Source organism: Bombina bombina, chromosome 4, assembly GCF_027579735.1.
Source record: "Bombina bombina isolate aBomBom1 chromosome 4, aBomBom1.pri, whole genome shotgun sequence".
NCBI classification, from domain to species: domain Eukaryota; kingdom Metazoa; phylum Chordata; class Amphibia; order Anura; family Bombinatoridae; genus Bombina; species Bombina bombina.
This window is the reverse complement of record NC_069502.1, coordinates 406,076,877-406,099,601: the sequence shown is the minus strand read 5'-3', so window position 1 is coordinate 406,099,601 and position 22,725 is coordinate 406,076,877. Positions and strand designations below refer to the sequence as shown.

The following is a 22,725-nucleotide window of genomic DNA, read 5'->3' as shown; positions in this document are numbered from 1 at the left end:
AGGCCCCAATAAAGTTTTATCACCAAAGTATATATAAAACTGTTTAAACATGCCAGCAAACGTTTTATATTGTAAATCTATAAGAGTATTACCTCTGAAAGTAAGCATGATACCAGTTACTATTAAATCACTGTATTCAGGCTTACCTTACATAAATCTGGTATCAGCAGCATTTTCTAGCATTTACATCTCTAGAAAAAAATTTTAACTGCACATACCTCATAGCAGGATAACCTGCACACCATTCTCCAGCTGAAGTTACCTCTCTCTTCAGTTATGTGTGAGAACAGCAATGGATCTTAGTTACAACCTGCTAAGATCATAGAAATCACAGGCAGATTCTTCTTCTATTTTCTGCCTGGGGCAAAATAGTACAACTCCGGTACCATTTAAAAATAACAAACTTTTGATTGAAGAAAAAAACAACTACGTTTCACCACTTCTCTCTTACTACCTCCATGCTTGTCGAGAGTTGCAAGAGAATGACTGGATATGGCAGTTAGGGGAGGAGCTATATAGCAGCTCTGCTGTGGGTGATCCTCTTGCAACTTCCTGTTGGGAAGGAGAATATCCCACAAGTAATGGATGATCCGTGGACTGGATACACCTTACAAGAGAAAGAAGTGTAGTAATTGGAATATGTGCTTCAGTTTTGTACTTTGTAATAGAGGAGAGCATGTACCGTTGACTATATTGGCTATTGAAATAGGATTCCCTATTGAACTTTGTTATGTATATATTATAGTTGCCTAATTTCACTATGTGTTTGCACTTTGGTATTTAGTCGTGTCCCACTCGGCTCTCCGCAGGGCCGTTCGCGCATGCGCAGTTGCACTTTACGGACGCTGCAGAGTTTGCCGGTATCAGTGCACAGTGGAGGTAATAGGAGATAAAGGGTGAGTTGAATAGTTTGTGTTTAAGTGGTCTGAGGATGGGGGAGACCCTGAAAACGTTAAGCGTTAATTAATAAATACATTGCTGAAAACGGTGAGTGCCTTCCATAAATATATATATATCTCCTCTATGTATCTGCACTCACAATTCAGTCAGGTCATCAACCAAGGTGCCCAAGTCAGAATATCCACAAGTTTCTTCAATCAAGGACTGCACTCGCTGGATTTAAAGTATAAATTATTTATTATATGGTGACGTTTCAGGGTTTTGGGACCGAGGAAGGGGGACCCGAAACGTCACCATATAATAAATAATTTATACTTTATCTAAATCCAGCGAGTACAGTCCTTGATTGAAGAAACACACACACACACATATATATATATATATATATATATATATATATATATATATATATATATATATACAGGGCTCAAAATTTCAGATTGTAAACCACTAGCCAAGGCCAAAATGTTACTCGCCACTTCTGAGCCTACCCACACCACATTCACTACTCCACCCCCTCTTTGTGTATCTTTAGCCATTGTGAAACACATTATTGTGCAGTTATTTTTAATATTTGTTATTTTAGAAAAATTAAATAATGCTACATACAGTAAATATGTGCATAGAGGTGCACTTTTTTTTTCTTTCTGCATTTTCTTTTTAATAATCATCTCTTCATTCACTCTCTTAACTATCTCCCCTCCCTTCTCTCTTCAATCTCTTTTTTTATCCTCTCCCTTATCTCTAGGGCCATATCTTCTCTTTATTCTCTCTCTTTCCCCTCTTTCATCTTTATACCTCTCTGCCCCCCTCTTTGCCCTCTCAGTAGTAACAGTCTAAACATTAATGGGGTTCCTACAGCCCTAGAGGAATAACTTATCCTTGCCCTTTCTAGGATATATAACATCCCTTTAGATAATGTTTAGCACATAGCCCAAAATGTATGTTTGTCAATGCTGCAATAGGAGTGTACATTTTTTCACTCACTAACTTTTACTCGTCACCATTAAATTTCCACTCGCCATTGGCTAGTAAAGAGTGGAAATTTTGAGCCCTGATATATATATATATATATATATATATATATATATATATATATATATATATATATATATATATATATATATATATATATATAAAAATAAAGATGTATATGTATGTATTTCTATGTTAAAGCCCATTGCCTGAGATCTCATATATTTGAGCCTACATAACTGTTGTGTGCAATATTTTTAATAATTTTTATTATATGGTGGTATTTTGAGTGTAAATGTACTTAGTTGTGTATTTTTTTTATGTTTCACAAAACAGTTAACCAGAGCACTGAAGTTGCGGTAATCATTCTAGCGTAAATTGCGATTGTGCTCAAGCGATCACGTTTACTTTAAACTTGTAATACCAGCGGTAAGCCCGACAAGCGCAAACCAACATAATAAACACCTTATCGCCTTAGCAAAAATGTTTACGCACTTACTCTCCATCTGGCCCTGTGTGTTTAACCCCTGCAGAAATTATGTTATTTAAAAATAATTATTCATTTATTGATATTATATTGCTTCTTTGGGGTTAGGAGAGTTTGATATAAATGTTCATGCTTATTATTATTTGTTTGGGGCATTATTAGTGTAATGTGTGTGTGTGTAAATATATATATTATATTATTTTTTTTTATTTACTTATTTTTACACATACACAGAGTTTTTCTTCTCCTCAACTGCTTTCACTAGAGATTATAAAAGAAAGTATGAATAAATTAATCTTTTAATCCTACAAAGGGCCAGGATTTAGGAAGCTTAAAGTCATCCCAATCAAGAGTGATTCTGTTTTTGTGACCCCTGTATGCTTCTTTTCATATTTGCACTCAACAAACAAATGCCTCACAAAAGTCTATACTTTTATCTAAAATAATGAATAAAAAAAATATATAATCCAACTTTACAATGCTTACAAATAATTAATAAATAAAATAAAAAAATCAGGGAGTTTATAAATTAAATAACAGGCTGTTAATGTTATACATTTAAAATGACAAATGTTACATTTTATATTTAGTTATATAGCTTGTCAAGAGATGACTGAATGTCAACAACATATTATTAATTTAATGTTAACTTTACCATTTACAATTATTTCCTAAATCGAATCTTTCATTCAAAATAGCAAATGAAACAATAAATTTGTTTGCCAAATATAAGACTTTCAATTAAAACAAATTAGGCCTATTTTAAAATGTAAAATGTACTTATGTTCTTGACATTTAGCAGATTTAATGATGATTTTAACAGCTACTATTTCTATTGAATAGCTTAAAAAAAAAAAAAAAAAAAAAAAAAAAAAAAAAATTGGTGTAAACTAGTTCTAGTGTAAAAGGAGTTACTATGGAATCCAGAGTGCCAATTGTATGATACTGCTAAAACATACAATGACAGTAGTATTGATGATTGTGTACTCATTGGGCAGTTTTTGTGATGTGCAGATGCATTTGAAGTCCTTCATAAAATAATGCCCATAGAATTAAAATAGGTTTCACAGAAAAAAGGGCCTTCAATAATTTACGTATCTAAATACTGACAATTTCAGTGTTTCACTTTCTAAGGTATGGTGATTTTTAAAACAAAATACAGGTACAAATTCCCAAATCTGGAATTCCAAAATCCAAACTTTTTCATTAATAATTAAAAAAAATAAAAATTATCAAAAATTGTGATCTTTCCCTGGCTATAAGTCACAATCGTCTCTGCCTGCGTATTTGGGTTGTTTTTGTGTGTTCTAAAATGCAAATAATAGTCTATATTTATTTAAAACAACAAATATTACCCATCAGATTACAGTACTGTACTATGCATACAAAAGTATTAAAAATGATATAAAACTACCTTTAAGTTGCATGTATAAGCATTATTATGATGACGTGTAAATATTTCCTAAATAACGTAAGGTATTGTTGTTTACACTTGGTCCCATCACCTCTCTAAGTTGTCCCATTTTACACGTGGAAATATTCCAAAATCCAAACTATTTTAAAATACAAACCTTTTCGGGTACCAAAAAGATTGGTTAAAGGGTTTGCTAGCTAAACTGTATAGAATGCTAGACTGTTCTTTCTTTATCTTCTGATTAGCCAGTTTTAGACATATGAAATGTTTCTAAGCATAAAAGCCTAATATAAGTAGCAATTTTAGACCTTGCTCTGTAGGGGGGGGGTTATATTAAAAAAAAGTGGATAGAGCCCAATGTGTCAGCACTAAGTAGAATGCAAATTGTTCTCAATTTTTATTTGTGATAAAATAATGCCCAGCTAGTGTGCACTCACCTTGAGCACGGCGGATAAAAGGCAGGAATGCTTTTGTAATCCTTATAGTTCCCCATAAGTTTACATCTGTTACCTCTTTATATTTGTCTATACTGGTGAATTCCACTTCCCCAAAGGATGAGATGCCAGCATTATTCACCAACCCCCACAACCCTGTAATATAAGAGAGAGAATGAAACTGCTACTACAATTCCAATAATCTTCCCTTTAAAACAAGTTTGAGTACTCCACCCTCCCAATGTAAAACCATGCTTTATTGTGCAGCTTTCCTAAAAACACAGAAACATAGACTAATGGTAGACAAGAACCATAGGCCCAACAAGTCTGCCCACATTTCCTATAAAGTGTAATCTTTATTAGTTCATAAAGCAGCCTTATGCATATCACAGGTATTCATAAAGTGTTTGTGGTAAACACTATTTTACTCCACAAATCAATTATTCTTTTTGTGGAAAAAATTATTCCATAATTACATCAGTTAGACTTATTATTATTATTCTTTATTTATAAAGCAGTAACAGATTCTGCAGCCCAGTACAATATGAGACACCAGAAAAAAAGGTAACAAACAAATACAGGGGGAATTGGGAGCTTTGTTCCCGTGGGAATTTACAATCTAAAAGGGTAGAAGGGTGAGAAACAGGCGGTGGGGACTGCAAAGGTGTGAATGATGTTAGTGTTGAGTTAGATGAGGGCAACTATTAGGAAAGTGGAATTCATTAGTTACTGATTTGGTGATAGGCTTCCCTGAACAAGAAGAAGGTCTTTAGGGAGCGTTGAAAGGAGGAGATGTTGGGGGAAAGTCTGATAGCTCGAGGAAGTGCGTTCCAGAGGGTTGGTGCCGCACGACATAAGTCCTGTAGTCTAGCATGGGAGGAGGTGATGGTAGAAGAAGCAAGGAGTAGATCGTTGCTGGATCTTAGGGGCGGGCTGGAGTATATTTGTTGATGAGTGAGGACAGGTGGGGGGGGCTGCATTGGTAAGGGCTTTGTAGGTCAGAGTGAGAATTTTGAATTTAATTCTGCTGTGAATGGGGAGCCAGTGAAGGGACTCACAGAGGGGTGCAGCGGATACAGAGTGTCGGGAGAGATGGATAAGCCTAGTAGAGGCATTTAGGATGGATTGAAGGGGGGAGAGAGGAAGGCTAGTTAGTAGGTTATTACAGTAGACAAGCTGGGAAATTACTAGAGAATGGATTAGCTGTTTAGTAGTTTCAGCACTCAGATATAGCGTAGGTGGTTGCAACAGGATGAAGAGAGCAATTGGATGTGGGGCATGAAGGACAGATTGGAGTCAAGTGTAACTCCTATGCAGCGGACTTGGGGTGATGGGGAGATAGTGGTGTCACCAACAGTGATAGTGAAGTTAGAAACTGGAGTAGAATTAGATGGGGGGGGGGGATTAGAAGAAGCTCAGTCTTGGACATGTTGATTTTTAGGTGGTGAGAGGCCATCCAGGAAGAAATGCCAGATAAGCAGTCGCTGATGTGGGAAAGGACAGAAGGAGAGAGTGCAGGGGTGGATAGTTAGATTTGAGCATCATCAGCATAGAGGTGATAGTTAAAGCCATGGCTACTGATAAGTTTACTCAGTGAGGAAGTATAGAGAAGAGTAGAGGGCCTAGAACAGAGCCTTTAGGTACTCCAACAGACAAAGGCAATGAAGAGGAAGAGTCGGCAGCAAATGAGACCGAAAAGTACCTATCAGAGAGATAAGAATGGATCCAGGAGAGGGCAATGTCACAGAGCCCAAGGGAGAGGAGAGTCCGTAGGAGGAGGGGATGGTCAGCAGTATCAAAGGCAGCAGACAGGTCAAGTAAGATAAGTATAGAATAGTGGCCATTGTTTTTAGCAGTAAGAAGATCTTTAGTAACCTTGGCGAGGGCAGTCTCAGTTGAGTGTTGGGAACGGAAGCCAGATTGCAGGGGGTCAAGCAATGACTTGGAGGATAGGAAGTGGGTTAGGCGATCAAAAACTAGTTTTTCCAGGACTTTTGAAGATAGCGGAAGCAGTGATATGGGGCGGTAGTTTGCAGGAGAATTGGGGTAGAGGGAGGGTTTTTTGAGGATGGGGGTGACCTTTGCATGTTTGAAGGATGATGGAAATGAACCGGTAGTAAGGGATAGGTTGAATATGTGAGTAAGAGCTGGGGTGAGGGTAGAAGAAAGAGAAGGTATTAGCTGTGAAGGGATAGGGTCAAGTGGGCAGGTAATGAGGTGTGAGGAAGACATTAGGGAACTCACTTCATTCTCAGTGTTGAGGGGGAAGGTACTGAGAGTGGTGGAGGGGATGCCCGGGGGCGGAGATGGAAGGTTGCAGTCTTGTGGTGGGATGTTACTTCGGATAGTAAGTGTTTTGTTGAAAAAGTAGTCTGCCAAGTCTTGAGCACTAAAGGCAGATGAAGGGAGTGGTGCAGGTGGATAGAAGAGAGTGTTAAAAATGTAAAAAGAGACGTTTAGGGTTTGAGGAGTGAGAAGATATGAGAGAAGAGAAGGAGTTTTGCTTGGCTAAGTGAAGGGCAGAGGAGAAAGAATAAAGACTGAACTTATAGTGTAGGAAATCAGGTTCAGATCGGGATTTCCTCCAGGCATGTTCATCTGCACGGGAGCATTTTTGTAGATAGCGTGTTTGCTGAGAGTGCCAGGGCTGGAATCGACGATGTTGGGTTTTGCGTATTTGTGGAGGAGCAAGGGTGTCGAGTACAGAGGAGAAAGTATTGTTATAGTGGTTTGTAGCAAGGTCAGGGCAGGATACCGTGGAAGTGTGGGGGAGGCGTTTTTGAATAAGGTTAGAAAGTTGGAGAGGATCCACAGTGTGCAGATTTCTACAGGTGGCGGGGGGAGAAATAGGTTTAGCATGTACATTGAGATTATAGGTGAGCAGATGGTGGTCTAAGATGGGAAATGGGCGACAGGTGACATCAGAAGGGGAGCAGAGGTAGGTGAATACCAGATCGATAGAGTGTATCGCGTTGAGTAGGGAATAGGGTGGATTGTGAGAGACCAAAGGAGTTTGTGAGTGAGAGAAGTTTAGACGCAGCAGGGGCAGATGGGTTATCAATGGGGATGTTGACGTCCCCTAGGATTAGAGCAGGTGTATTTATAGAGAGAAAGTGAGAAAGCCAGGCAGCAAAGTTGTCAAGGAATTGGGAGGTTAGTCCAGGGGGGCCGATAGATAACTGCCACCTTGAGGGAGAGGGGGGAGAAAATGCGGATGCAGTGGACTTCAAAGGAGGAGGAGGAGAGAGATGGATGAGGATGCAGGTGCTGATAGGAGCAGGAGGGGAATAGTAAGATTCCAACACCTCCACTATGTCTCTCACCTGGCCTAGGTGTGTGGCTAAAAACAGAATTTATGTTTACCTGATAAATTACTTTCTCCAACGGTGTGTCCGGTCCACGGCGTCATCCTTACTTGTGGGATATTCTCTTCCCCAACAGGAAATGGCAAAGAGCCCAGCAAAGCTGGTCACATGATCCCTCCTAGGCTCCGCCTACCCCAGTCATTCGACCGACGTTAAGGAGGAATATTTGCATAGGAGAAACCATATGGTACCGTGGTGACTGTAGTTAAAGAAAATAAATTATCAGACCTGATTAAAAAAACCAGGGCGGGCCGTGGACCGGACACACCGTTGGAGAAAGTAATTTATCAGGTAAACATAAATTCTGTTTTCTCCAACATAGGTGTGTCCGGTCCACGGCGTCATCCTTACTTGTGGGAACCAATACCAAAGCTTTAGGACACGGATGAAGGGAGGGAGCAAATCAGGTCACCTAAATGGAAGGCACCACGGCTTGCAAAACCTTTCTCCCAAAAATAGCCTCAGAAGAAGCAAAAGTATCAAACTTGTAAAATTTGGTAAAAGTGTGCAGTGAAGACCAAGTCGCTGCCCTACATATCTGATCAACAGAAGCCTCGTTCTTGAAGGCCCATGTGGAAGCCACAGCCCTAGTGGAATGAGCTGTGATTCTTTCGGGAGGCTGCCGTCCGGCAGTCTCGTAAGCCAATCTGATGATGCTTTTAATCCAAAAAGAGAGAGAGGTAGAAGTTGCTTTTTGACCTCTCCTTTTACCGGAATAAACAACAAACAAGGAAGATGTTTGTCTAAAATCCTTTGTAGCATCTAAATAGAATTTTAGAGCGCGAACAACATCCAAATTGTGCAACAAACGTTCCTTCTTTGAAACTGGTTTCGGACACAGAGAAGGTACGATAATCTCCTGGTTAATGTTTTTGTTAGAAACAACTTTTGGAAGAAAACCAGGTTTAGTACGTAAAACCACCTTATCTGCATGGAACACCAGATAAGGAGGAGAACACTGCAGAGCAGATAATTCTGAAACTCTTCTAGCAGAAGAAATTGCAACTAAAAACAAAACTTTCCAAGATAATAACTTAATATCAACGGAATGCAAGGGTTCAAACGGAACCCCCTGAAGAACTGAAAGAACTAAATTGAGACTCCAAGGAGGAGTCAAAGGTTTGTAAACAGGCTTAATTCTAACCAGAGCCTGAACAAAGGCTTGAACATCTGGCACAGCGGCCAGCTTTTTGTGAAGTAACACAGACAAGGCAGAAATCTGTCCCTTCAGGGAACTTGCAGATAATACCTTTTCCAATCCTTCTTGAAGGAAGGATAGAATCCTAGGAATCTAAACCTTGTCCCAAGGGAATCCTTTAGATTCACACCAACAGATATATTTTTTCCAAATTTTGTGGTAAATCTTTCTAGTCACAGGCTTTCTAGCCTGAACAAGAGTATCGATAACAGAATCTGAGAATCCTCGCTTCGATAAGATCAAGCGTTCAATCTCCAAGCAGTCAGCTGGAGTGAAACCAGATTCGGATGTTCGAACGGACCCTGAACAAGAAGGTCTCGTCTCAAAGGTAGCTTCCAAGGAGGAGCCGATGACATATTTACCAGATCTGCGTACCAAGTCCTGCGTGGCCACGCAGGAGCTATCAAGATCACCGACGCCCTCTCCTGATTGATCCTGGCTACCAGCCTGGGGATGAGAGGAAACGGCGGGAACACATAAGCTAGTTTGAAGGTCCAAGGTGCTACTAGTGCATCCACTAGAGACGCCTTGGGATCCCTGGATCTGGACCCGTAGCAAGGAACTTTGAAGTTCTGACGAGAGGCCATCAGATCCATGTCTGGAATGCCCCACAGCTGAGTGACTTGGGCAAAGATTTCCGGATGGAGTTCCCACTCCCCCGGATGCAATGTCTGACGACTCAGAAAATCCGCTTCCCAATTTTCCACTCCTGGGATGTGGATAGCAGACAGGTGGCAGGAGTGAGACTCCGCCCATAGAATGATTTTGGTCACTTCTTCCATCGCCAGGGAACTCCTTGTTCCCCCCTGATGGTTGATGTACGCAACAGTTGTCATGTTGTCTGATTGAAACCGTATGAACTTGGCCCTCGCTAGCTGAGGCCAAGCCTTGAGAGCATTGAATATCGCTCTCAGTTCCAGAATATTTATCGGTAGAAGAGATTCTTCCCGAGACCAAAGACCCTGAGCTTTCAGGGATCCCCAGACCGCGCCCCAGCCCATCAGACTGGCGTCGGTCGTGACAATGACCCACTCTGGTCTGCGGAATGTCATCCCTCGTGACAGGTTGTCCAGGGACAGCCACCAACGGAGTGAGTCTCTGGTCCTCTGATTTACTTGTATCTTCGGAGACAAGTCTGTATAGTCCCCATTCCACTGACTGAGCATGCACAGTTGTAATGGTCTTAGATGAATGCGTGCAAAAGGAACTATGTCCATTGCCGCTACCATCAACCCGATCACTTCCATGCACTGAGCTATGGAAGGAAGAGGAACGGAATGGAGTATCCGACAAGAGTCTAGAAGTTTTGTTTTTCTGGCCTCTGTCAGAAAAATCCTCATTTCTAAGGAGTCTATTATTGTTCCCAAGAAGGGAACCCTTGTTGACGGAGATAGAGAACTCTTTTCCACGTTCACTTTCCATCCGTGAGATCTGAGAAAGGCCAGGACAATGTCCGTGTGAGCCTTTGCTTGAGGAAGGGACGACGCTTGAATCAAAATGTCGTCCAAGTAAGGTACTACAGCAATGCCCCTTGGTCTTAGCACAGCTAGAAGGGACCCTAGTACCTTTGTGAAAATCCTTGGAGCAGTGGCTAATCCGAAAGGAAGCGCCACGAACTGGTAATGTTTGTCCAGGAATGCGAACCTCAGGAACCGATAATGTTCCTTGTGGATAGGAATATGTAGATACGCATCCTTTAAATCCACCGTGGTCATGAATTGACCTTCCTGGATGGAAGGAAGAATAGTTCGAATGGTTTCCATCTTGAACGATGGAACCTTGAGAAACTTGTTTAAGATCTTGAGATCTAAGATTGGTCTGAACGTTCCCTCTTTTTTGGGAACTATAAACAGATTGGAGTAGAACCCCATCCCTTGTTCTCTTAATGGAACGGGATGAATCACTCCCATTTTTAACAGGTCTTCTACACAATGTAAGAATGCCTGTCTTTTATGTGTGGTCTGAAGACAACTGAGACCTGTGGAACCTCCCCCTTGGGGGGAGTCCCTTGAATTCCAGAAGATAACCTTGGGAGACTATTTCTAGCGCCCAAGGATCCAGAACATCTCTTGCCCAAGCCTGAGCGAAGAGAGAGAGTCTGCCCCCCACCAGATCCGGTCCCGGATCGGGGGCCAACATTTCATGCTGTCTTGGTAGCAGTGGCAGGTTTCTTGGCCTGCTTTCCCTTGTTCCAGCCTTGCATTGGTCTCCAAGCTGGCTTGACTTGAGAAGTATTACCCTCTTGCTTAGAGGACGTAGCACTTTGGGCTGGTCCATTTCTACGAAAGGGACGAAAATTAGGTTTATTTTTTGCCTTGAAAGGCCGATCCTGAGGAAGGGCGTGGCCCTTACCCCCAGTGATATCCGAGATAATCTCTTTCAAGTCAGGGCCAAACAGCGTTTTCCCCTTGAAAGGAATGTTAAGTAGCTTGTTCTTGGAAGACGCATCAGCCGACCAAGATTTCAACCAAAGCGCTCTGCGTGCCACAATAGCAAACCCAGAATTCTTAGCCGCTAACCTAGCCAATTGCAAAGTGGCGTCTAGGGTGAAAGAATTAGCCAATTTGAGAGCATTGATTCTGTCCCTAATCTCCTCATAAGGAGGAGAATCACTGTCGACCGCCTTTATCAGCTCATCGAACCAGAAACATGCGGCTGTAGCGACAGGGACAATGCATGAAATTGGTTGTAGAAGGTAACCCTGCTGAACAAACATCTTTTTAAGCAAACCTTCTAATTTTTTATCCATAGGATCTTTGAAAGCACAACTATCCTCTATGGGTATAGTGGTGCGTTTGTTTAAAGTGGAAACCGCTCCCTCGACCTTGGGGACTGTCTGCCATAAGTCCTTTCTGGGGTCGACCATAGGAAACAATTTTTTAAATATGGGGGGAGGGACGAAAGGAATACCGGGCCTTTCCCATTCTTTATTAACAATGTCCGCCACCCGCTTGGGTATAGGAAAAGCTTCTGGGAGCCCCGGCACCTCTAGGAACTTGTCCATTTTACATAGTTTCTCTGGGATGACCAACTTGTCACAATCATCCAGAGTGGATAATACCTCCTTAAGCAGAATGCGGAGATGTTCCAACTTAAATTTAAAAGCAATCACATCAGGTTCAGCTTGTTGAGAAATGTTCCCTGAATCAGTAATTTCTCCCTCAGACAAAACCTCCCTGGCCCCATCAGACTGAGTTAGGGGCCCCTCAGAAATATTAATACCAGCGTCGTCATGCTCTTCAGTATCTAAAACAGAGCAGTCGCGCTTACGCTGATAAGTGTTCATTTTGGCTAAAATGTTTTTGACAGAATTATCCATTACAGCCGTTAATTGTTGCATAGTAAGGAGTATTGGCGCGCTAGATGTACTAGGGGCCTCCTGAGTGGGCAAGACTCGTGTAGACGAAGGAGGGAATGATGCAGTACCATGCTTACTCCCCTCACTTGAGGAATCATCTTGGGCATCATTGTCATTGTCACATAAATCACATTTATTTAAATGAATAGGAATTCTGGCTTCCCCACATTCAGAACACAGTCTATCTGGTAGTTCAGACATGTTAAACAGGCATAAACTTGATAACAAGTACAAAAAACGTTTTAAAATAAAACCGTTACTGTCACTTTAAATTTTAAACTGAACACACTTTATTACTGCAAATGCGAAAAAACATGAAGGAATTGTTCAAAATTTACTAAATTTTCACCACAGTGTCTTAAAGCCTTAAAAGTATTGCACACCAAATTTGGAAGCTTTAACCCTTAAAATAACGGAACCGGAGCCGTTTAGAACATTAACCCCTTTACAGTCCCTGGTATCTGCTTTGCTGAGACCCAACCAAGCCCCAAGGGGAATACGATACCAAATGACGCCTTCAGAAAGTCTTTTCTAAGTATCAGAGCTCCTCTCACATGCGACTGCATGCCATGCCTCTCAAAAACAAGTGCGCAACACCGGCGCGAAAATGAGACTCTGCCTATGCTTTGGGAAAGCCCCTAAAGAATAAGGTGTCTAAAACAGTGCCTGCCGATATTATTATATCAAAATACCCAGATAAAATGATTCCTCAAGGCTAAATATGTGTTAATAATCAATCGATTTAGCCCAAAAAAAGTCTACAGTCTTAATAAGCCCTTTTTGAAGCCCTTATTTACAATCGTAATAAACATGGCTTACCGGATCCCAGAGGGAAAATGACAGCTTCCAGCATTACATCGTCTTGTTAGAATGTGTCATACCTCAAGCAGCAAGAGACTGCTCACTGTTCCCCCAACTGAAGTTAATTGCTCTCAACAGTCCTGTGTGGAACAGCCATGGATTTTAGTGACGGTTGCTAAAATCATTTTCCTCATACAAACAGAAATCTTCATCTCTTTTCTGTTTCTGAGTAAATAGTACATACCAGCACTATTTCAAAATAACAAACTCTTGATTGAATAATAAAAACTACAGTTAAACACTAAAAAACTCTAAGCCATCTCCGTGGAGATGTTGCCTGTACAACGGCAAAGAGAATGACTGGGGTAGGCGGAGCCTAGGAGGGATCATGTGACCAGCTTTGCTGGGCTCTTTGCCATTTCCTGTTGGGGAAGAGAATATCCCACAAGTAAGGATGACGCCGTGGACCGGACACACCTATGTTGGAGAAATGGAGACCGCTATGCGCGAGAGCAGCAATGGAAGCAGTGTCGGAGGAAGATAGCCAGGTTTCAGTAATTGCTTGAAGATTAAAAGCGTCAGAAACAAACAGGTCATGAACAGTTGTAAGTTTGTTACAGAGCGAGCATTCCAGAGGGCACAAGAACAGAGGGGATAAGCACCGTGGGTTGATCAATATATTTAAGGATTTCTGTCAGAATAAGCATGATCTGATTTAGTCTGCACTCCTAGCTGATTCACATGTGGTTATAAAAATTTTGGATTCAGTTAATGCTCAATTTAACAATTAAAAAGAACCATTAAAGGGACAGTCAAGTCAAAAAAAAAAAAAAAAAAAAAAAACCTTTCATGATTTAAATAAGGCATGTAATTTAAATCAACTTCCCAATTTACTTTTATCACCAATTTTGCTTTGTTTTCTTGGTATTCTTAGTTGAAAGCTAAAACTAGGAGGTTCATATGCTAATTTCTTAGACCTTGAAGACTGCCTCTAATCTGAATGCATTTTGACCACTAGAGGGCATTAGTTCATGTGTTTCATATAGATAACATTGAGCTCATGCACGTGAAGTGACCTAGGAGTGAGCGCTGATTGGCTAAAATGCAACTCTGACAAAAGAACTGAAATAAGGGGGCAGTCAGCAGAAGCTTAGATACAAGGTAATTACAGAGGTAAAACGTGTATTATTATAACTGTATTGGTTATGCAAAACTGCGGAATGGGTAATAAAGGTATTATCTTTTTAAACAAAAAAATTCTGGTGTTGACTGCCCCTTTAAATACAGAAGAATTGCAAAAAAAGTCTTAATTTAAAATTAGTACATATTTTTTCTGGCAAATTTCAAATTCATCTCCATTTCTCTGTCTCCTTTATGATGTGACAGCCATCAGCTAATCACAAACACATATGTATATACTGTGAACTCTTGCACATGCTCAGTAAACGCTGGTGCCTCAGAAAGTGTGCACATTCTGATAATGGAAGTACATTGTAAAGACTGATTTTAATTGCATGGTCCATCTAAATCATGAAAGTTTAAATTTAGACTTTAGTGTCCTTTTAATGGATACTTAAGGTTAATGTCACGAGTAACAGAAATCACTAACCAATGAGATGGCCGGATACCGATACATACTTTTTGGCTCAATGCCTACATAGACAGTGTTGACTGAGTTGGGGTTGCCGTTACATACATGTCCCACTTCACTCACCTCACCTATTTTTCCACAATAAGGTCCTTTAAAAGGTTAAGAAAAACAGGACTGACCCTCAAAAAGACTTCATGCAGTACTGTTTAACAAGACACTGCACTTTTTATATATTTTTATGTTACGTTGAAGTTGTCTGAAATTTAAATTCAGTTTGAATTGATACTAATTTATCTGAATGTGTTTTTTGTTTTCACAAACATCCGGCTGTAAAGCAGTTACCTTTCTCTGGGTTTTTTAGGTGCTTTCTCACAAACAGCACGGCTTCACTGACCTCCTCCTCGCTGCACACATTTAGCTGGAGCACTCTCATCCGATCGGACTGCAAGTTCTCCAGTTCTTGCGCTCCGTCTCCATTTTTGTTCTGTTAAATACACAATAAATGTGGTTTTTCCTAAGGCTTAATCTAAGTATATTACTAGGTGTGTAAATAAGAAATAAAAATAAATCTCATCACTATAACCTGTGTTGTGACTGATTTAGATATCCATGCCAGCTTTACTATTTAACAACCAGAAATTCTTTATGCTGAAATGTTACATTAAAAGATATTCTAAAGCAAAGATAATGTGCTCTAAATCATTAAAGCATGCAATGTTTGCATTACTGAACCTACCTGCTGAGTAGTTTAACCCCCACAAAGGGGTTAAAAACATAGGTAATGTTCTGCTATGGAACTGCAGACATTGTCAATTATCAGTCATGCAATGCTCAGGAGCAGCAACTACATGTAACTGTCAATCCTGATTGCTGCTCTTTAGCAGAACACAGCCAATAAGATCATGCTTGTGGCTCTGGGAGGAGGACTTTACTTATGAGTTTAACTCTTGGACAGATCGCACACATAGTAAGTAAGGGTCAGTAATTCAAAAGTTCCAAAGAAATTAGAGCATATAATGTTTGTATTAGAATGTTACTTTAAGAATAAAATACCTTTATTGTAATCCATAAGTCAGTGTGGGCCTAATGATCAAAAGCTCTTCACTCAGGCGACACTTTTATTATTATTATTATCGGTTATTTGTAGAGCGCCAACAGATTATGCAGCGCTAAAAACAGAGGGGGAGTACAACAAAACAATTATAGGGATCAAATGGGTAGAGGGCCCTGCCAAGAGTTGCACATGATCTAAAGACGTCTTGTCAGGACGGTAAGATCTCTCAAAAAAATTAGAAACTGAAATTTTACATTAAGAGATGTTTCTCGCACTATGTGGGTTTCTGTATGTGAAGGAGAGACTCCTATATTACAGTACAAGGTCTAAAAAAATAAAATCAATCTAGTTTTTGATTATCGAGCCTTATTTAAAGTGAATGTCAACTTGCATTAATCAGTGCCCGTTTTTAAAAATAAAAAAAACTATTAAAAACAGGGGCACTTTCATTAATGAAAGTTTACATTGCACCAGATTTTACAAATATTTACCACCTTATCCTGAAACACCGGATCGACGATCCTACGCCTGCAGCTCCTCTGTACTTCATCAGCAATGACGAAACCGGCTCTCTCCAGTCACGGCTTCCCCCCAGGAGAGTTTATCTGGTAAGGCCACGCAGTGATTGGAGGAAGCCGGTTTCGTCATTGCTGTGTTAGTACAGCAGGAAGAAGCAGGTGGGGCGATCGGCGATCGGGTGTTTCAGGAGAAGAAGGTAAGTATTTGTAAAATCCAGTGCAATATATGCTGTCTGCATTTATCGATGTGTAGCGATGTGCAGCGGACATGATACGCTACTTCATATCATGTCCGCTCACACATTGATACATATGCCCCATACACTGTAGTATTTATTCATTAGGAACATTAGAATTAGATTAAATAACTGGCAAGCATTATCACCCTGGTGTGTGGAGTTATGGGGTACTAAGCTGGCTAAAGTGTATGAAGTGAAACTAGAGACCAAGGTAACATACTTTTATTCCCTTACTCTAAGTGATAGGATGTTTCATATATTGTACACTACCAGATCTATTACCACTATGAAGTTATGTCTTTGTATTTATGTTAGATCCCACAAGTATATGCAGACGTAATTTATTCATGGGACAGTGTCTCACTTTCAATATCAAGCATGTCTTCCCTACCGCAGCTCCGGAAGCAAGCTGCAAAAACAGGTAGAGGCTAACTAGAACAAGTCTGCATCACTATTGTGGATTAAGCGATGTACCAATTGAAGCATAATAGTATATATTTAAAAGGGTAGTGTGTGAGAGAGGGCATAACAGGGCTCGATTGTGTATAACCACATAGGTGTGACTCCAATATTATTATAAAGAGGTTATTAATACTACCTGTCCTGCAGGTGGGTATAGGTAATCCTGTGTGAGCTATATGATCCCAGGAATACAAAGAGTACCGGTTTTAGGCGCTGGCAATCCAAGAGTTGTCAGGTGTGAATGGTGAAAAGAAGCCAGTTACCCACAATGGGAAATGGAAGCGGTGACCGTGTATAGGAAATTTTCTCCCGTATGGTATTGCCGGAGCTCAAAATCTCAGATGGGTATTCTCCAATCCCATCGGAAGCAAGGAAGCACTGGAATGAAACAAGACAGACAGGCGCAGCCCGACTCAAGTGTAATAATATTTACAAGGACGTAAGTGCGCATATATAAGTCGCTACTTACAAAAAATAAAATACAAGCAGTATGAAAAACCAATGCGGTTTACAAATGGCATATATTCCAAACCAAGGAACGGATGGAAGTCTCTTCTGTACGTCTGCTCCACCTCAGCCGTTAGGAACCAAGTCCAGAGCTGGATACAGTGAATGCCTCCAGGTGATCCTGGTGTATGCCGTTGAAACAACAACCTCTACGCTTTTCGTCCGAGAACCCAGGTATATAACATCTAAACATCAGTTAAGCAAGGCCACTATCAAATACATTTTAAGACTGGAACAATAACATTTACCAACAAGACCATAAATGCAAAATTAAAACAAACAACTGTGTCTATAGGTAATACTCTTATGTAAAACTATTATTTATTTATTTTCAGCCACCATGTATAAAAGACAGCAAAGATGTCAAAGTCTTATTAACCCCACTACTTTCTTAGCGGAAAAGAAAAAGTCAATAAGGAGACCTGATGGCCTCGTAGCTTGTCACTGGTGGGAAAGTTCCAAAGTAAATGGAGTCCTGGTAGGCATGTATAATTCAATCTTTTGTTATAGGCTTACAATTGAGAGTACCTGTATAAAAAGCTAGATGACTCAGATGGATGGCTATAAGGAGCGTGGCTATCAAATTGGGCTGCAAGCTCGTCTGGTACGTGTTGTTCGGCTTTGGCAGTCCATGGGTCCCCCCCGAAAACCCCACTGGGCCGCGGTTGGCAGAGAATAATTTCCAGTTTGCCGAGGTTCCCTCAGTATGCCACGTGTAGATGTCGCTGGATTGTAGGGCCATGCTCCCCGGAGCCTGTTTGGGAGCTATCTTATAATCTTCCTATTCGCCATATTATGGAGAAGTTTTTTCACTCTTGAATGCAGAGTTAGATGTCTCCTGTGGTTGCCTATAAGGAACGTAGTTATCAAGTAGAGCCACAAACTTGTCTGGCTTCCCGTGTTCACTCGGTAGGCCACGTATATCAGGTGTCGCTGGTACTGTAGGGCCTTTTTCACTGGAGCCTGTTTGGGAGCTAATTGGCGTCTCCACAGTCTCCCTGTTGTACAGCAGTTTGTCTGATGGAACAGTTTGTCTGATGGAATAGTAGTTGATACCGAAGCTCTAGCTATACTTGTATGGGTATACCGTATAATTATCGAGTCGTGTGGGGCTTTTTCGATGAGGCTTAAACATAATTCTTTAAATCTTCGCCAATGCTCATTATTAAAAATATCTTGAGTTAGTTTCTTCCATGGCGGCCATTTTAGGTGTTTTATGTTGCAGACGTGTCCGGTTACAGCTGATTACCTTGGGTTTCCGAAGGGGGTAGTGCCGCCTATTAGGTGCCGCCACACTAGGCCTGTAGAGTCTCACCTCAGCTTCACAAATACAGCGTAATATGTTGTGTAAATAGCACCACAATATTATGGGTCTATATTGCCTTCTATATTAAGGAATTGGCTGTAGGATGACTCTCAAATTTGGTGGATTATAATATATTCCGCTGGAGCTCAAAGAAAATGCAACCGTTCCCAGTCGCTGTTCAGACACGCCCCCCCAATAAAAAAAAACAGTTTTTATGGCAATTTGTTTAGTTATAAAAAGGAAATTTATGCTTACCTGATCAATTTATTTCTTTTACGATATGACGACTCCACAGATTTCATCCTTACTTGTGGGATTTATCCTCCTGCTAACAGGAAGTGGCAAAGAGCACCACAGCAGAGCTCCTCCCTTCCCTCCACCTCCAGTAATTCCACCGAAGTTAGGAAGAGAAAGGAAAAGCCAAAGGTGCAGAGGTGACTGAAGTTTATAAAAATAAGTACATACCTGTCTAAAAAATGACAGGGGGGCCGTGGACTCGTCATATCGTAAAAGAAATAAAATTTATCAGGTAAGCATAAATTTACTTTTCTTTTACAAGATATGACGAGTCCACAGATTTCATCCTTACTTGTGGGATACAATACCAAAGCTACAGGACACGGATGAAGGGGAGGGACAAGACAGGAACCTAAACGGAAGGCACCACTGCTTGAAGAACCTTTCTCCCAAAAACAGCCTCAGAAGAAGCAAAAGTATCAAATTTGGAAAAAGTGTGAAGAGACGACCAACTTGCAGCCTTGCAAATCTGTTCAACAGAAGCATCGTTTTTAAATGCCCATGAGGAAGCCACAGCCCTAGTGGAATGAGCCGTAATTCTTTCAGGAGGCTGCTGTAGCTTTCTGACCCCTACACTTTCCAGAAAAAACAATGAATAATGAAGATGATTGACTGAAATCCTTAGTCGCCTGCAAGTAAAACTTCAGGGCACGGACCACGTCCAAGTTATGCAACATACGCTCCTTCTTAGAAGAAGGGTTAGGACATAATGAAGGAACAACAATTTCCTGATTAATATTCTTATTAGAAACAACCTTAGGAAGGAAACCGGGTTTGGTACGTAAAACCACCTTATCAGAATGAAAGATAAGATAAGGCGAGTCACATTGTAATGCTGAAAGATCAGAAACTCTACGAGCAGAAGAAATAGCAACCAAAAACAAAACTTTCAAAGATAACAACTTAATATCTATGGAATGCATGGGTTCAAACGGAACCCCTTGAAGAACATTCAGAACTAAATTCAAACTCCAGGGTGGAGCAATTGGTCTAAACAAAGGCTTGATCCTGGTCAAAGCCTGACAAAAAGACTGAACATCTGGAACATCTGCCAAACGTTTGTGAAGTAAAATCGACAAAGCAGAGATTTGTCCCTTAAAAGAACTTGCTGACAACCCTTTCTCCAATCCTTCTTGGAGAAAAGACAGAATCCTGGGAATCCTAACTCTACTCCATGAGTAGTTCTTGGATTCGCACCAATAAAGATATTTACGCCATATCTTATGGTAAATACTTCTAGTAACAGGCTTACAAGCCTGAATCAGTATCAATGACCGACTCAGAGAACCCCCGCTAAGTGTTCAATCTCCAAGCAGTCAGCTGCAGAGAAATTAGATTTGGATGTAGGAAAGGACCTTGAATGAGGAGGTCCTGTCTCAATGGACGACGTTTCCACGGAGGCAGAGAGGACATGTCCACTAGATCTGCATACCAAGTCCTGCGTGGTCACGCAGGTGCGATTAGAATTACTGAAGCTCTCTCCTGTTTGATCCGAGCAATCACCCGGGGAAGGAGAGGAAACGGTGGAAACACATAAGCTAGGTTGAACGACCAAGGCACTGCCAAGGCATCTATCAGGTTGGCCTAAGGATCCCTCGACCTGGATCCGTATCTTGGGAGCTTGGCATTCTGTCGCGACGCCATCAGATCCAATTCCGGTCTCCCCCATCGTAGAATCAGGGAGGCAAAGACCTCCGGATGGAGTTCCAACTCCCCCGGATGAAATTCCTGACGGCTTAAAAAGTCCGCTTCCCAGTTTTCCACTTCTGGGATGTAGATTGCTGACAGATAACAAGAGTGAGCCTCCGCCCATCGAATTATCTTGGATACTTCTGTCATCGCTAAGGAACTCCTCGTTCTTCCCTGATGATTGATGTAAGCCACAGTCGTGATGTTGTCCGACTGAAAATGGATGCATTTGGCCGAAGCCAACTGAGGCCACACCTGAAGAGCATTGAATATCGCTCTCAATTCCAGAAAATTGATTGGAAGTAGAGACTCCACCTGAGTCCACACACCCTGAGCCTTCAGGAAATTCCAGACTGCACCCCAGCCTAGTAGACTGGCGTCCGTTGTCACCATCACCCACAAAGGTCTGCGGAAGCACGTCCCTTGGGACAGATGATCCGGCGACAACCACCAAAGAAGAGAGAGTCTCTGGTCTCCTGGTCCAGATTTATCTGAGGAGATAAATTTGCATAATCCCCATTCCACTGTCCGAGCATGCACAGTTGCAGTGGTCTGAGATGAAATCGAGCAAATAGAATGTTGTCCATTGCCGCCTCCATCAATCCAATTACCTCCATGAACTGAGCCACTGATGGCCGAGGAGTGGACTGAAGGGCTGGGCATGTATTTAGAATCTTTGACTTTCTGACCTCCGTCAGAATAATCTTCATGGATATAGAATCTATCAAAGTTCCCAGGAAGGGAACCCTTGTCTGTGGAATTGGTGAACTCTTTTCTAGATTCACCTTCCATCCGTGAGTTCTCAGAAAGGACAACACCTTGTCTGTATGAGATCTTGTCAGATGATAAGTCGACGCCTGGATCAGAATATCGTCCAGATAAAGCGCTACTGCAATGCCCCGCGGTCTGAGAACCGCCAGAAGGGACCCTGGGGCCTTCGTGAAGATCCTGGGTGCTGTGGCCAACCCGAAGGGAAGAGCCACGAACTGAAAATGTTTGTCCTGGAAGGCAAACCTTAGGTACTGATGATGATCCTTGTGGATAGGAACATGAAGGTATGCATCCTCCAAGTCCACGGTAGTTATATATTGACCCTCCTGGATCATTGGTAAAATTGTTCGAATCGTCTCCATCTTGAAAGATGGGACTCTGAGAAACTTGTTTAGACTCTTGTGATCTAAAATGGGTCTGAACGTTCCCTCTTTTTTGGGAACCACGAAAAGATTTGAGTAAAACCCCTGCCCCAGTCTTGGAACGGGGCGAATTACTCCCATAGTAGAGAGGTCTTTTACACAACGTAAGAACGCCTCTCTTTATCTGGTCTACAGACAATCGTGAAAGAAGAAATCTCCCCCTTGGGAGAAATTTTTTTAATTCTAGTTGATACCCGTGGGTCACTATATCCAGTGCCCAGGGATCCTGAACATCTCTTGCCCAAGCCTGGGCAAAGAGAGAAAGCCTGCCCCCTACTAGATCCGGTCCTGGATCAGGGGCCGCCCCTTCATGCTGTCTTGGTAGTAGCAGCGGGCTTCTTGGGTTGTTTACCCTTGTTCCAAGCCTGGTTGGGTCTCCAGATGGACTTGGCCTGAGCAAAATGCCCTTCTTGTTTCGTGGAAGAAGAGGGTACTCCTTTAATGTTCCGAAAGGAACGAAAATTATTCTGTTTACCCCTCAATTTAGCAGTCTTATCCTGAGGTAGGAGATGACCCTTACCTCCAGTAATGTCAGAAATGATTTCCTTCAAGTCAGGCCTGAATAGGGTCTTACCATTCACTTCCGGGCATCACTCACAGGCAAGGAGAGGAGAGATCAGCAGGCAAAGCTCCAAAAAGGTAAAAACAAGCTTTTATTGGTGACAAAGAGTAAGAACAAATTGAGCCTCAGCTCATAGTCGCAATCCGGGGTCACAGAACAGCAACTGCAGACAGGTTTCGTGTGGTTCCTCCACACTTGATCACTGCTGATTTTTGCTAGTTCTGTGACCTGCCTTTAAAGCACAAGACATTTTCCAATTAAACAATTAATAAAAAAGTAAAAACAAAAAAGTTAACCCCTTCTTGCCCTAGTATTGGTATGTATATTTAAAACACTTTGACAGGCTTATATACACTTATACAGACCATGTTGCAA

General features: G+C 41.4%; 1 protein-coding gene across 1 annotated transcript in view; it reads right to left on the bottom strand.

Annotated features, from left to right (window-relative positions):
- Window positions 1–22,725, bottom strand: part of LOC128656343 (D-beta-hydroxybutyrate dehydrogenase, mitochondrial) — a 99,898-nt gene that overhangs the window by 23,250 nt on the left and 53,923 nt on the right. Inside the window, exons 3-4 of the mRNA XM_053710195.1 lie at window positions 14,866–15,007; window positions 4,214–4,366 (exon numbers count right to left, since the gene is read on the bottom strand). Coding sequence (XP_053566170.1) covers window positions 4,214–4,366; window positions 14,866–15,007 — 295 coding nt within the window. The remainder of the gene's footprint in view (window positions 1–4,213; window positions 4,367–14,865; window positions 15,008–22,725) is intronic.